Here is a 16,474-nt window from a genome sequence, read left to right as displayed (position 1 = left end):
TAAATTTGACCTCAGATACTTACAAGCTGTATGACCCTGGGCAAGTAACTTCACCCTATTTGCTTTGGTTTTCTCTTCTATCAAATGGGTTGGAGATGGAAATGACAAACTATACTAGTAATCTTGTCAAGAAAACCCTAAGTGGTCACAAAGAATCAGAAATGACAAACAACTGAGCAATAAAAGAGCAATTAATGATACAGCATTGTAACATCATAGGCTTGTAATAATTCCCTTATATAGTTAATAGCTAACTTATTTGCATAATTTTAGTTATGTGAATTATCAATCTGGAGGCATTCCAACATAACCTGGGAAGAAATACTAGATCTGTCATTAAAGAATCTGAGTTCAAATCCTACCTTAGACTCTTTTTGTAGAAACTTGAATCAAGTCACAACTTCCTTGGTCCAGTTTCCTCATTTCTTATTTCTTTAAAATTTCAGGGTTTTTAAAGAATATTTGTTTTTATAACAAAACTATATAACAAATATTTATATATCAAACATTATTTATATAACATAAATATACATAACTTTCCAGTTACATCTAGCTGTCTAATTTCAGAATCAGTTACTAAAGTTCCACTATAAAATGAGAATGATAAGGTAAAACATTTCTCCCTACTGGATTAGAAGGCTGGACTAGACAGCCTTTAGGTCTTTTCTTTCTCTAGACCTATAAACCAACGAATCAAAGAAAGGGCTTTTAACCTTAAAGTGTCCTCATTTTGTCTAAATTTAAACTCAGGAATCCTAAAGCTTACACTGCTATTCTTATATTTCTTGTTAATGGTCATTAAAGTGAAAGAATTTTTTTCCAAGTCAAATCAGCAAAAATGTATTAAATATTTACTCTATTTCTTTTTTTATTATATATTTTATTTGTTTTCCAATTATATACAATAGTAGTTTCTACCTTTCATTTTTCAGTAAGGTTTTGAATTTTACACTTTTCCCCCACCCTCTCTTTCCTTTCCCCCCCACAGCATTCTGATCATCTTTATATTGTTTCCATGTTATGTATTGCTCAAAATTGAATGTATTGAGGGAAAAAAACATATCCTTGAGGAAAAAATAAAATATTAGAGATAGCAAAATTATATAGTACATAAGACAACTTTTTCTTTTAATTGAAAATAATAGTCCTTGGTCTTCGTTCAAACTCCACAGTTGAAAGAAATGTTTATTCTGTTTTTTCCTTTGTTTTGGAAAAGGACTATAACATCAGGGAGGTAAAGTTAATTGGATTTGTATTAGGGAGTCTTGTGCTAAGTCACCAGCCTCACTTTCTCCTCTGGAGCCATCTGGGCTAGGAATAAGGACTATTAGAAATGGCTCTGGATGCCAGGAGCAATCAGGTGCCCAAGGTCACACAACTAGTAAGTGTCAGAGGCCAGATTCAGACTCTGGTCCTCATGACTCCAAGGCCAGTGCTCACTCACTTCACCTCCTAGCTGCTCTTCCGGTGTCATAAGGTGGGACTTGAGTTAAGAGGAAAAAACTGGAAAACCAGAAGGAAAAGTGCTACAGAGAATTAGGTCCATGTGAGATCAATCCTAGGAAAAGAGGGAGAGAGGAAAGGGAGGTGGTGGTGGTGGAGAAAAGACAGGGAGGGGAGTGTCAAATTAAGAATCATTTCTTTTGGAATAGAATTTCTTTCTGGAAAGTTCCCCCCACCCACCCCCAAACGTGAGGACTAGTGAAAGTAAGGAGGTCAGGAGGAGGGTCTCCAGGGAACAGTTCAGCCTAGGTCAGTAGGGAGGCAAATTACTCTCTGGAGAGCCAGAGAGTCTTCCTGTTCACCTGAGAGCAAGGGGCGGAGCAGGAAGCAGCAGCAGCTTTGTTTGGGAAGGTGAGCAGAGAGGGTGCCTCTGGTAGAGATGACCCACCCGAAGCCTCCTGGTCTGGGGAGGGCCGCAGGAGTTTGCCCTGCCTTCTGAAAGGGAGTGCTGGCAGGGCCCTAAAGAAGCCTAGACTTTCCTGGGGCTGCAGCAGATGAAGAAAATAACTGTGCCTTGGAGATCGTGAAGGGAAAGGGGCCATGAGGGGCCCAGAGCCTCCTCCACCTCTTCTCCTCCTTTTTACCTGGCTCCCAGCAGGTGAGCCCTGGGGCTAAGTGGGCTGGTCTTTCCGGGCCAGGGGCGTGTAGGAGCCATTGTTTTGTAGCTGGGCTGGGTGGCCTGGGTGGAGTTGAGAAGGGAGAGAATGTGAAGAGCTAGGGATGTGGTTGGCCCCAATTCCGCCGGGTTAAGAATGTGATCAAGTTTCTGTTTTGAAGAAACCGGTTTTTTCCCTCTCTGTTAGCTTAGGCCTAGGAGAAACAGGTGCAATTAAGAGAAAGGGCCCAGAACTATTTGAATAGATGCCTATCTGTCTTTCCCTCCAGGTTTTTTTTTCTTTTTTTTGGGGGGGGGAACTGGAGGTGAGAGAAAAGATACCCTATGGAGGAGTCTCTAATGAGACTAGAAACAGTCCTTTCTTCCTTGTCTCCTCTTCCCTTCCCCCTTTTCTTTCATCCTACACTACCTCCCTATTTGAAACTTATTGTTGCTTTAAAAAAGCAAACAAACAATGCAATTCTTTCTCAATACTCCTTGCCAATCCCTCTTTTTGTAATAGAGTTAAGCTAAAGAAATACACTGTACCTGGCTGCATGTTTCATTGTACACCTGTAGATCACCACCATCTTCAGTACTCTTCTCTCCTAAAATGATGGTTGTTGTTCTTTATTTTGAAGGAGACCATGATTTCCAGGAGGTGATGCCTGAGGGTGGGGATGGGTGGCTGGGTGCTGTGCAAAGTCATCAGCCTCATTTTTCTCCCAAGCCATCTTGGGTTCAGGGGCCAGATATGGACCAAGATAACTAGAGATCACCCTGGATGTAGTAGGAGACAGAAACCTTTGAAAAACTAGACTTTCCCAGGCTATGCCCTTTCAGCGATCTAGGGAAGAGAGAGATGAGGCCAAGGGACCAAGAATGATCTTAGTGATGTTCTCAGTGATTAAGGCAGTTAAAAAATGAAGAAAAGAATAGCCTCCTTTGCATAGTTAAAAATGACTATGTGAGTAGTAATTGCTAATTAGGAAATAGAAACTGGACTTGTGGTTTCCAATTCAAGAGAGCGCCTTCTCTACAATAGCCTTAAGAGAGATTGACTAGTTTACAATAGGTAATAAAAAGTGATCCCATAATATATATATACTTGATATAATACAGCAGAACCTGGAAACATAACCTAAAATTTCAATGTTTTCTGAAAGTTTTTTAGTTTATAAAATATAAGCTTCTTGAGGTCAGGGATTTCATTTTTTGTCTTTATATTTTCTAGTGCTTTGTACATTGCCTGGTTCAACCTCAACAAGTATTTTGGGCCTACTAAGCTTATAGTCAGGTGGATCAGTGAAGAGTACTGGGCCAGGAAGTTGTTCAGTTAAGTTCTATCCCATTCATTGTGACCCTATTTGAGGCTTTCATGGCAAAAATGCTGGAGTGGTTTGCCATTTCCTTCTCCAGCTCTCTTGACAGATGAGGAAACTGAGTCAAACTGTGTTTAAATAGCTAATCTGCTCTCAGACATTTCCGAGACCCTGGACAAATCACTTAAGTCATGTTTGAATTAATCTACTGAAGAAGGAAAAAATGGCAAACCAATCCAGTTATCTTGGACTTAGACACAACTGAACAACAAGCATGGGTGATATATAGAAAGGTAAAAAGCTGTTCCTGTTCTTAAAGGAGCTCACAACCTAATAGATCCTTAATATATGTTTGTTTATTGATTGATTGTGGAAAAGACTCTAAAATCTCTTTCCTACCCACTCACTCCTGGCACATTCACTCCCTCCTGCCCTCACCCCCAATCTATCTAGACCTTTTATCTTGTTAGTTATACAGCTATATAACTTGTCTCCTGCCTGCTTTGGGAAAGTTTGTCCTTATGTGTTTCTGATGATGTATGGGAGTCTATCTACTTTCCTGAGTCTTGGAATGCATGTGTATGTGACTGAAAGGCAGCTAAGTGAGGCAGTGGATGGAGCTCTTGTCCAGGAAGACCTGAATTCAAACTTGGCTTCAGATACTTACTAGCTATGAGATTCTGGGCAAGTCTCTTAACCTTATTTGCCTCAATTTTTTCATTTGGCAAATAAGCTAAAGAAGGAAAACCCCCAAATGAGGTCAAGAATCAGACAAGTTTGACAATTATGCGACTAAATGTAGAAATATATATAAATACCCTAGACTTGAAATCAAGAAGAACCAAGTTCAAATGTCTACTTAGACTCTTATTGTGTGACCTGTAAGAAACAAGCACCTTACCAAGAACTCAGAATAGCCAAGACTGAAGCAAAGAGAATCCTTTATTATAAGAATCGATGTCCCAAAAAGAAATAGATACATCTAGGGCATAAAATCATAACCTTTTATCTCCTTCCCAGTTGACTGTATGTTGCAATGATCACAAGCCTAGCCGAAGTGCCCAGTTCTTTCTCCACCTGTGTCCCAATTCCTTATCTAACCTCCCCTTCCCCATAATTTGGTAACCAGACCTTTAAGATGTATAACAGATAGGTGAATCTGACACCTAGACTGGGGCCAGTTTATTCTTTAATTCACCCAACATTCTAATTCTATGGTTTCTTACTTTCCTGTTGCAAGTTTTTCCACTCTTTTGGGAGGGATTCCTTTTGTTCAGTTAGATGCAAATTAACTTTATTTACATCCTGTAAATCCAGATTCCTCTTAGTTGTAAATTAATTTGTCCTGCATTCCTCACTTCCAGGCCTCTGATTATACACCAATCCACTTTATAATTTTTCCTTCATCATCCCTAGTTGTTTCTCTGTAACACATGAACTCCTTTCCTCAGTTTCCCATAACTAATGTAAAAATGAAAACTAATCACTTATTTTTTTTTCAAGTCATCTAACTTCTCTGGCCTCAGTTTCCTCATCTATAAAACAAGGAGTCAGGCAGGCCCTGACTACTAAAGTCCTTTCTGATTCTGCTGGTCACCAGGCCTGAATTTTAATCTCTCCTCAGCTATGACCTACCATTGTGACCACAGGGAAATTAGTTCCTTCTGGTTTCCACATGTATAAAACAAGAGAATTGAATATATGATCACTGTCATCTCCAATTTCAATCTTATGTTAGCAGTGAATTTTGCCCTTTTCTTTAAGAACAGAGTAAAGTCCCCTTTAATCAAGTCAATTTAGCATTTGAAAAGGGGACTTTGAGAAGACTCCCTCAATTGTAAATAGAACAAAGGCTTGCCTTCTTATTCCCATCCCAAATCCCACTACTGTTTTTTGCTTTGAAGGACTTTTATGTTTGACTGAGTTGCCCCTCCTGCCCTTTCCTGGGTCTCCCTACCCCCTTCATGAGTTACCTCACCCTATCTTGGATTGAGAGTTGTAACCTTCTTTGATAGGACAAACCCAAGCTGAGTTTCACATCACATTTTCTGATGGTCAAAGGCTTTATAAAGCCTACTGTAGGCCTTCATTTGGTGGAGTCTGGCTCTCCAGCTAGACCCCCTCCCATGTACACCTGCTACATCTATCACATAAAGAAATATCAATAAATGTTCTTGTTAGCCTAATTCTGTCTTGTTCTTTCTTAAGACCAAAACTCTGGTAATTGTGTCCCTGAACTGGAGGAATTCTGGGGAGGTTAACACATATTGATTTCCAACAGGCCAAAACTCAGTGAGGACTCCTCACTTTGGGAGACACTTTCACACTAAGAAACATCTAAGAAAACTGATTTGAAACAAGAATTTTCCCCCTCCTTTAAACAGTAAACTACTTTTCATTTTTAATACCTATTACTATGAACCCCTACCTCAGGTTATTCAATGCTATTTCTTCTCTTTTTGTATGTGTTTTTACTTCTTTTTTAGGAGTGGCTGCTCTTTGACCCATAATTTCATCATCCCTTTCCTCCCAGTTATCAATGAATCAGTTTGCAGATTACCGTTAAGGATCCTGAGAAGCAGGATTTATATGAGTAAATATGATAGTTCATGGATTTTTTTTTAACAAGTCCAGGTTTGCAAAATGGCTGGCTCTCAATTACAACATGAGAGAGGCCATGCAAACTATTTATTCCATCTTCCTAATCGGGAAATTTGAATCTCGGGGAACTGAAATGCATGCCACACTAACAGTTATTATGTAACTCAATAGATACTTGAATTCAGAATGTTGAAATCCAAATAGATTATTCTTTTCACTATAGGCCCTATTAACATCATTAGAAATCATAGAATCCAAACCCCTAATTTCTACAGATGAGAAAATGAAAAACAAAAAAAGGTGGGTGATTTGTCTAGAATCATACAACTGTTGTCTAAGGCAGGATTTGAACTCAGGTCTAACTAATTCCTGGCAACTCCTTCATTTGCCACACACTTAGCACTGTGAATTTCACATGCTCTATGCACAAGGAAAGTACTATGTTGAATAACAGTCTAGATTCAGAATCAGGAATCATTGAAGGTTTTTAAAGATCATCTACCCTAAGACTCATTTTACAAAATGTCAACAAATCCTCCTTATTTTTAAATGAAGAAAATGAGAAACATCTCACCCAAGGTTATATGATTCTGGTCAACAAGCATCAGGGACAAGATTTAAATCTCTTCTCTAACTCCAATGCCAAAACTCTTTTCAATATATGCCAAACTGCTTCCTTTGACCTCTGAGACATACATTGTGTTAATCTTCAATAATAGCTCAGTGCTCTGGGCCACTCTTTTTAAAAAATTTAAATTGATATTTTATTTTTCCACTTCTATGCTATGAATTTTTAGCATTCATCCATTTGCAAATTTATGTTTAACATTTTTCTACCACCCTCCCTCCCCCTGGTGGTGAACAGTCTGGTAAAAGTTGTATATGGAGGCAGCTAGGAGGAGTGAGGACAAATGGAGTTCAATTTGACCTTAGACACTTGATGCTTACTAACTTGTGTTCTTGGGCAAGTCACTTAACCCCTTTGTCTTGCCAAAAAAAAAATAATAAAAGTTGTACCTGTACATTTTTGTTCAATACATTTACATATTAGTCATTACATATTGTGCAAGAGGAATTAGGACTAAGGGAAAAGAAAGAAAATATAAGATAGGAAGGAAAAACATGAGAGTTTTTCAAAAGTGAATGTATACATTCAGATTCTGTGGTTTGGTTTTTTTCTCCCATTCTCTGGATATGGATGTCATTGTCCATAATAGTTCTACTAGGGTTGTCCCAGATCTCTGAACTGTTGAGAGGTCCTGCATCCATCATAGTTGATCAACTCACAATGTTGCTGTTAATTGTACAATTTTCTCTTGGTTCTTTTTCTTTGCTCAGTATCAGTTCATGTATCAAAGTTCGACCACTAAAGCTTTACTACCCCATAACATTCATATACCATAATTTGTTCAACAATTCCCCAATTGATGGGCATCCCCTCAATTTCCAATTCTTTTAGACCATTATTTTAAAGAAGATAAATCTTGAAAAGGTGGCTGATCTGCATACTAGTAAAGAGAATTTTTTTTTTAGTGGGAATTCCCCATATAGATGAAATCTTAGGTCTGAACAAAAAAAATGCAAAAAGAAAAGGGACTAAAGCTACACATAAACTAGACTTAAAGCATGGAATTTCCCTGGGATTACTCTATAATATTAATTCTGCCATTCAGGTCTCAATTTAGTATATGACTGCCATTCTTTCTTGTAGGATTTCTTTACTTTATCCACTATAAACACCTGATACCTCTTGTGTTGGGGTCAGCCCCACCACTAAGAGCAAGCATGAGATCTTCAAAGACAACCATCCAATCCTGCCCTCCTCTTCTCATGCCCCAGTTAAATTCTCACAAAGGAAACAAATTCAGACTTTCTGAGCTGGAAGTTTCTTCCAGGGCCATCTAGGCCAACCCATATCTTTTTTTTTAATTTGGGTTATTCACTGTTTGAAAATTCTGAATTTAGCAGACCTCAATGAAATGAATATTTCCACAGTCAAAGTGGATTACATCTCTCCTATACCTTTTGCTTTTCATTTGTCATATAAAATAAATTAAATATAAAACTTTCAAAGTTGCTCTGCTTTTCTTTGTCTCCTTTCAGCCTTCCTTCTATTCATTTAAAAAAATACTTCAGTAACTTCTTTTCCTTCCTTTCTTTTCCTTTCCTTTCTCCTTTTCCCTTTCTCTCCCATTTTATCTCTTCATTCCTTCCTTTTTCCATTCTTTTCTTCCTTCTTGTTTTCCCTCACTCTTCCCCTTCTTGTTCCCTCTCCTCTCCCTTTCTCCTCCTCTCTCCTTCCCCACCAATAAGAGACACAGTGGATACAGTACTATACTTAAATCCAAGAAAGCCTGGGTTCAAATTTAGCCTCAGACACTGACTGGGCTAGGTACTTAACTTCTTACAGTGCCAATTTCCATATCTCTATAATAGGGATCATAATATGTCAAAAAAATATCTAGTGCTTTTTAAAGTCTCAAGTCTGATAGAAAAAAATGTTTAATGTAATTAAATCTATATTCAAGATATTTCTGCTTTGGAAAGAGAAGGCTGTTCAGATTGATAATTTCCCCCTATCTCTCTATTCTAAGATGATATATGGTAACATTCATAGGAATCTTCAACATAGAAAATCAGAGTATCTAAAAATTCAATTTGGCTTAACATTCCAGAATAGTTGAGTAACTAAATCATTCCCTTTGGGTGATTCCCTAAAGGAATCCATAGGAGAGTCATATCAAGGGTACCTTAATTTCAGAGACAAAAAGAATATTTCCCTTTGGTGGGTCCCAGTACCTATCTCTTCAGGCAGGTGGAGAAGTCTGGATCTTATCTAGCAAGAGTTAAATTTGATTATCAACTTTAATCTATCTCTGTCAAAAGGCCTTAGTTTTTGTTCTACTTACCTTCCTAAAGGGAACAGTCTAAGCTCTAGGACAGTTTTTAGGTCAAAGTAGTATTCTTTCTTGATGTTTCTGGTTTTACTTTTTTTTTTAAAAGAGGTTTTTGATATTCCTTTACCAAGAGCATGTACCTCCTAGATTTGTTGTGGAGCTCAAGAGAGATAACATATAAAGCGCTTTGCAGTTTTTTTTCCAACTATATTACCCCTTTATTGTTGTTGAGTTATTACAATTGTGTCTGACCCTGTATCCCCATTTTAGTTTTCTTCTCAAGGATATCTTCTCCAGTCCATTTTACAGAAGAGGAAATTGAGGTAAACAAAGTGAAGTGACTTGTTCAGGGTCCTACAGTTAGTAATTAAAGTGTTTGAAGTCAGATTGGAACTCAGAAAAATAATTTCCTGGCTCTAGTCCCATATCCACTACACCATTTAGCTACTTCCTTTGAGGATGCTACCTATGTGGTGAAGTGAATTTTCTTAATTTGCTTTAGTCCCAAATATTTTTTCATCTAGTAGTAAATTTTCTAGGAGTGAACCTCTCACGCTTAGGCTAATTTTCAAAATTTACATTGATAATTAAATACTCCATTGTTGGGCCTTTCTTGAGGTTCCTGCCCCTTGCCTGGAAGAGGTGACATCAAATAACAGAATGAGAATTAGCTCTTGAGTCAGATCTGATTTCATCTACCTACAAGTCACAACCTTATAGATCTTAGTTTCCTCATCTGTAAGATGAGGATTTTGAATTTGAAGGCATATGCCATCCTTTTTAATACTAGATCTATGAGTCTCCTCACTTTTCTCTCTTCAAAAACCCCTTGTTCCTTTGAGGCTCAACTCAGGAGCCACCCTCTACACAAGCCCTGAGTCTTCTTGCTAGGGCTCTCCTTAGCAGACATAGTACTTCTCCCCTCCCCTTGTAAAGTGCAATCTTCTAGAGCAGGGACTTTTTTGCTTTTGTATCTGTATCTCCAGAGCCTAATATAGTGGTTGGCAGATAATTGGAGTACATAATAAATCCTTGTTGAATGAATAAATACTACAATTTTGAAATTCTGTAAACAAAGCTTTTCTGACTTGGTAAAGACTTTGTAAAGTTTGAACTCCACTGTCATAGCCTTTGAGAATTCGGTCATCTCCATGCCATCATGAGGCATTAGATTGATATTTCACTAGTAGAGGATTAAATCAGTAATGGTCTATATTAAAATAATAATTGATAATAATTTTTTAAAAATTAAAATATTCTCCTCTAGCTTTTCTGATAATGAATTTGCATTACTCCCAAATGATAAAAAAACAAGCAGTCTTATTCTCACGCTGAGCCCATGACCACAGTGTGCTGGAAAGTTCTTGATTATGTGAGAAAGCTTTAAGGTGGCATTCATTTCTTCTAATATGAGTAATTTCTAAACCATTTCTCTGAAAGCAGTATAATTATTTCTGCATCCACAGTTGATCTATAGCAAGACAGTGACCCAAGTGAGTCATGTAGAAATCTCAATACAGCTACAGCTCCTATCAAAGAGCAGTTCATTAAAGTTAATCCCTCTCTGACTTCAGTGAATTTAATTTGGTTAGTTTTTATTAAAATTGAACTAAAAATAAAGAAAGCTAAAGTTTTAAAAGGATGGGAAAAAGGGTAAGGAAAGGTCATTGTCTTCTTCCCATTGCCAGCTTTCCATAGAAGTTGTCTGCTAGGTGAAACAAATTTTATTCAGCACCCAGTTTGTATTAAAAGGGGGGGGGGGGGGAAGGGACTACTGGCTTGCTTGTGACTTCATCAGTGTCATTGAGACAACCTCTTCTTCTCTGTACCATGACCATTAAGTAACAGATGTTAGCTATTCTATTTGCCATTGGGATTTTACAGTATTTCTGAGGAAATTTACATGTCTAAATCCATTAATTTTTTCATGTCTTAATCATTAAAATCACTCCTCTTTTCTCCTGTCTTAATATTTTTCCAACATTTTTTTCCTTCTCAGGAAGACAGGAGGGAACAGATTTTTTTTGCTGTCTTTTTTTTCATTTGCACATTACTAAAATATTCTTGTTTAAGAGTAAACATAATACCCCCTCCCCCAAAAAATATAAATCCTCATGAGAAATAAAGTAAAAGAAAGAGAAAAAAATGTGTTTCAGTCTGTGTTCTGATACCATCAGTTCTGTCTTGGATGGATCACATTCTTTATCATAAATCCGTCACAGAGGTTACTTCCATATTTTTTTCCACAGTTGCTGTTGCTGATTGTAATTCTCTCCATCCATTCCTCTTCACTACCATCTATTTTATGTTCTCTCTTGTTTCGCTCTGTCCCTCTTCTAAAATGTGCTGTAGGGTAGCCGAGTGATTCAGTGGACAGAACACTGGCCCTGGGGCTGAGACCCCAAGCCCACATACAACCCTAGAGACCCAGCAACCACCTGGCCCTGTGGTCCAGAGAGACCACCCAATCCCAGAACCTTGCTAAAAGCAAAAAAGAAAATGTGTTATATCTGAATATCCTCTCCTATGATCTATTCTCTCCTCTATCACCTACATCCCCCCCCTTCCCCTGTCTCCCTTCTCTTTTATCTCTAGATGTCTGTACACTATTGAATGTGTATGCTGTTTTCTCTCTGAGCCATTTCTGATGAAAGTGAAGGTTCCCTCATTCCCCCCCCTCACCTTCCCCCTTCCATACCATTGCAAAAACTCATAGCAAAAAAAAACTTTTATATGAAATATCTTAGCCAGTTCCACCTCTCCTTTCTCTTACTTCCAGTACATTTCCCTTTTAGCCACCGACTCCATTTTTACCATATATTATACCTTCAAATTCAGCTCTCTCCTGTGCTTCTTCTATAAAAACTCCTTCTACCTGCTCTATTAAATGAGAAGGTTCATATGAGTATTATCAGTATCATTTTTCCATGCAGGAATACATGCAGTTCATCATCATTAAGTATCTCATAATTTACCCTTCTCCTCCACTCTCTTTGCCTCACCTGAGTTCTGTACTTGAAGGTTAAACTTTCTGTTCAGCTCTGGTTGTTTCAACAATATTTGAAATTCTCCTGTTTCATTGAAAGTCCATCTTCTCCCCTGGAAGAAGATGTTCAGTTTTGCTGGGTACTTGATTCTTGGTTGCATTCCAAGTTCTTTTGCCTTCTGGAATATTATCTTCCAAGCCCTATGAGCCCTTAATGTAGTTGCTGCTAAGTCCTGTGTGATCCTGACTGCAGCTCCATGATATTTGAATTGTGTTCTTCTGGCTGCTTGTAATATTTTCTCTTTGACTTGGGAGTTCTGGAACTTGGCTGTAATATTCCTGGGTGTTGGGTTTTTTTTTGGATCTCTTTCCAGGGGAGATTGGTGGATTCTCTCAATTTCTATTTTACCCTCTGCTTCTAGGGCAATTTTCCTGTAGGAATTCTTTAAAAATGAGGTTAAGCACTGGCCCTGGAATCAGGAGTTACCTGAGTTCAAATCTGGCCTCAGACACTTAATAATTACCTGGCTGTGTGGCCTTGGGCAAGTCACTTAACCCCACTGCCTTTTAAAAAAAAAACAAACTAAAAATGAGGTCAAGCCTCTTTTCCTGATCAGGACTTTCAGGTATCCCAATAATTTTTAAATTATCTTTCCTGAATCTGTTTTCTAGATCATTTGTTTTTTCAATGAGATGTTTCATGTTTTCTTCTAATTTTTCATTCTTTTGTTGTTGCTGATTTTTCACAAAGTCATCAGCTTTCTTTAGCTCTATTCCTCATCTGAAGGATTTGTTTTCCTCAGAGAGCTTTCTTATCACCTTTTCCATCTGGTCAATTCTTCTTTTTAAAGCATTCTTCTCAATAACTTTTTTGAACTGTTGGATCCATTTGACCTAAACTGGTTTTTAGCACATTTTTTTCTTCAGCATTTTTTTTTTTGACTAAGCTGCTGACTTTGTTTTCATATTTTTCCTGCATATCTCATTTCTTTTCCCAATTTTTCTTCTATCTCCCTTACCTGATTTTCAAAATCTTTTTTGAGCTCTGTCATTGCTTGAGCCCAACTTCTATATTTCTTGGAGTCTATAGATGCAAAAGCTTGGTCTTTCTCATCTTCAGATTGAATATTTTGATCCTCCATGGGATCATAGACAAAGTAATTGTCAGTGGTCTTGTTCTTGTTTTTTTTCTGTGTATTCATTTCCCCAGCCTGTGCCTTGTTTTGGGGTGCATCCTGAGCTTTTGAGTTTTATTGGGACACCCCCACAAGTATCTCAGTGTGTGAGGCTCTGACTGCTCTCCTGGTTTGTGAATGATCACAAGTGTACCCCTCTGCCATGGGGCTGAGGGGGAAGAGGGGTCTCTGGTTTATGGGGGGCCTAGACTGTGATCAGGATCTGAATGTGGTCAGAGCCCCAGAGTCCTGTTCCAGGGACAGAGGACAGACCTTGGAAGTCTCTCTCCACTCCCTTACCTTAGTAGGCTGAGCACTCAGGGTGTAGCTGCCTGGAGATGCCTGCTTCCATTTCCTGGATCTGGGCTGCCAAAGCTAGGCTGAGTGCTGCTGCAACCCCACTGAGGGCCTGGGCTTTGCAGAATGCCATGACTGCGCTGAGAGCCTGGGCTTTGCAGAGTGCCACGGCTGCGCTGAGAGCCTGGGCTTCATACTGGCTCTGGCAGAGGACTCCCTGCTGATCTTCCAAGTTGTGCTTGGTGCTCCTTGGGGTGCAGGTCAGGAAATTGCTCGGCTTTGCATTTCTTAAAGAATTCTATAAATGCCTGCTATTGTTATTTTTCTTCCCAACTCCCCCTCAAATTAAAAAGAAATACAAATACAAAATCCCTTAAACAAATATATTATAGCCAATCAAAACAAATTACCCAAGTAGTCATATCCAAAAATAGGGGTCTCATTTTGTTTTTCAGTTACATCAATGATCAGGAAATGAATGGTGAGCTAGAATCATGGCTATCTTTATAATATTGCTGTTGCAGCCAGTCATTTCTCAGTTCTACCCACTTCATTCTCTGCTCAGATGTCTCAGAAACCACCTTGTTACCATTTCTTAGGGCACAATGATAACCTATTATATTCTTAGACATAATTTAGTCATCCATTCTCAAATTGATGGGCACTGTCTTAGTTTACAGTTCAGGGGTAGGAAAGAAAGGAACAAGCATTTATTTTTAATACCTACTAGGTCCAGATACTCTGCTAAATACTTTACAAATATCTTATTTAATCCTTACAAACCCTCACAACTGTGGGAAGGAGATACTATTATTATCTACATTCTACAGAGGGACAAACTTGACAACTTAAGTGAATTTTGCCTAGGGTCACTCAGCTAATAAGTATCCTAGAGGCTGAATTTGAACTTAGTCCTTCCTGATTCTACTTCCAGCAGTCATCCTCTGTAATATCTTAATTACAAGTACAAAAAGAACTGCTATAAATATTTATATCTATCTATTTATACATATATATATACATGCTTCTTATCCTTCCTTCTTTGTTCTCAAATAGGAATAGACTTAGAAGTGGCATTGTTGGTATGCTTTTTCTTGATTTGGGGACATTGTTCCTTATTACTTTCCAGAACTGAAAGTATTTCCATTGAGAATTCCAAATTTACAATTAATCACATCCATTTTTGTCATCTTTGATTATCTAACAGGTATGAAACTTAACTTTGAAATTCTTTTAATTTGCATTCCTCTAATTATTAGTTATATTATTGGTAGCTCAAATTTCTTTCCTTGAAATTTGCTTTGAGGGGCGGCTAGGTGGCGCAGTGGATAAAGTACCGGCTTGGAGTCAGGAGTATCTGGGTTCAAATCTGGTCTCGGACAATTAATAATTACATAGCTGTGTGGCCTTGGGCAAGTCACTTAACCCCTTTTGCCTTGCAAAAAAAAAAACCTAAAAAAAAAGAAAGAAATTTGCTTTGGAAATCAGGTAGAGCCACTAAAAATTACCTGTGACTTCATACATCATTTAAGTGACTATTTTGTTGTTGTTGTTCAATTTTTTCAATCATGTGTTTGAATTTTCATGAACTCATTTGGGGTTTTCTTGGCAAAGATACTGGACTGGTTTTCCATTTCCTTCTCCTGCTCATTTTACAGATGAGGAAAGTAAGACAAATGGGGTTGAAAAGACTTGACCAAAGTCACACCGTTACTGTCTGAAGCCAGATTTGAACTTAGGAAAATGAGTCTTCCTGACTCCAGGCTTGCCAACAGACTATTCAACAGAAACTTAGCTGCCCATATCACCATTCTTTTTCTTGCAGATCTATGAGAGTTACTTCTTTCTTTCAATTTCCTTTCTTAACACCTCTCTCCTCTCCTCTCCTTTCTTACTCCCATCCATTCAATTCAATTAAACATTTATTTATTAACTACTTTACTATGTATAAGGTAATTTGCTAGTCAATGAGGCTGCAAAGACCACCCCCCAAAAAAAATAAAACACCACACAATAGAAATGGCTTTGACTACAGAGTGAAAGGACCTGACTTCACCTCCTACTTCTATTGCTCATTCAGATTCATTGAATCTCTCATTACTCCAGGCCTTTGAAATCCCTTCCAGCTCTAGATCTAGGATCTTTATACAAAAGTTCTTGTCTTTGAAGACCTCATATTCTACCTACCATAACCCAGTTGGTCTTTCCAGAAATGACATCACTCCTCTTTTCAGAAACTTTGAGTGATTTTTTTTGTTACCTTATCTAGTATTCAAGATCAAAAAAGATTCTTGAACAGTCAAGACCCCACTTAAACATATTGTACACATAACCACCAAGTTTTTAAGGGTAATAATAATAAGAGGCTGAAAACAAGGAAAGAAAGAAATACCATTTTTTTTCAAAACCTCTAATGCACTTAAAAAAATTACAGCACCTTGGACCCCTGAGTGTAACCTGGGTAGCAATTGATATTTTTAAAGACCCTGTGTTATCCCAAGCCCAAATTATGTTTTAATATAGAGTATTTTAGATTGTAGGCATGTCTGCAATATATTTTTTAAAAGAATTGTATGCTAGATGGAAAAACTTTTAAAAATTGGAGAGTAGGAGAAAAGGAAAGAGAGTAATAGCATTCCCACTCCCTGGTGCCCAAAAAGAAAAGAGGGTCATTTAAAAAAACAGGTTTTTTTTTTTTAAAGAGATAGCAAAGGAAAGTTTAGTGAGAAATACAGTTAAGCACGACCACTTTGAAACTGACTTGTTGAATTTATTATACCTTTTTAGAATAAACTATCCTCTTTTACTGTAATTTATACTGGTATTTGAAATTTTTCATGCTTATTTTTTTAGAATTCAAAATAGCAAAACTTAAAAGTTGTTTTTTTAATTTGAAGAATATACCTATCTAGAATGATTCATTCCTTCAAATTTTCTAAAGAGCCAGTTTTGCTAGGCCTTCATTGGTTCTCATTCTCCAACACCAGTGGCAGTGCAGAGACTTAACTCATATTCATAAATATTGACTTTATTAATAAAGTAATAATAACTAACATTTATATAATGGTTTAAAGTTATAGATGGTTTTGTAATATAAA

The 16,474-nt window shown here is 37.6% G+C and overlaps 1 protein-coding gene across 5 annotated transcripts in view; it reads left to right on the top strand.

Annotated features, from left to right (window-relative positions):
• Positions 1–1,828: 1,828 nt before the first annotated feature.
• Positions 1,829–16,474, top strand: part of ILDR1 (immunoglobulin like domain containing receptor 1) — a 70,515-nt gene continuing 55,869 nt past the window's right edge. For all 5 annotated transcript variants that reach the window (XM_074214641.1, XM_074214639.1, XM_074214638.1 and 2 more), the window contains exon 1: positions 1,829–2,101. In XM_074214641.1, the coding sequence (XP_074070742.1) occupies positions 2,044–2,101 (58 nt within the window). In that variant the 5' untranslated portion in view covers positions 1,829–2,043. The remainder of the gene's footprint in view (positions 2,102–16,474) is intronic.

Source organism: Macrotis lagotis, chromosome 1, assembly GCF_037893015.1.
Source record: "Macrotis lagotis isolate mMagLag1 chromosome 1, bilby.v1.9.chrom.fasta, whole genome shotgun sequence".
NCBI classification, from domain to species: domain Eukaryota; kingdom Metazoa; phylum Chordata; class Mammalia; order Peramelemorphia; family Peramelidae; genus Macrotis; species Macrotis lagotis.
This window is presented reverse-complemented; position numbering and strand designations above follow the sequence as displayed.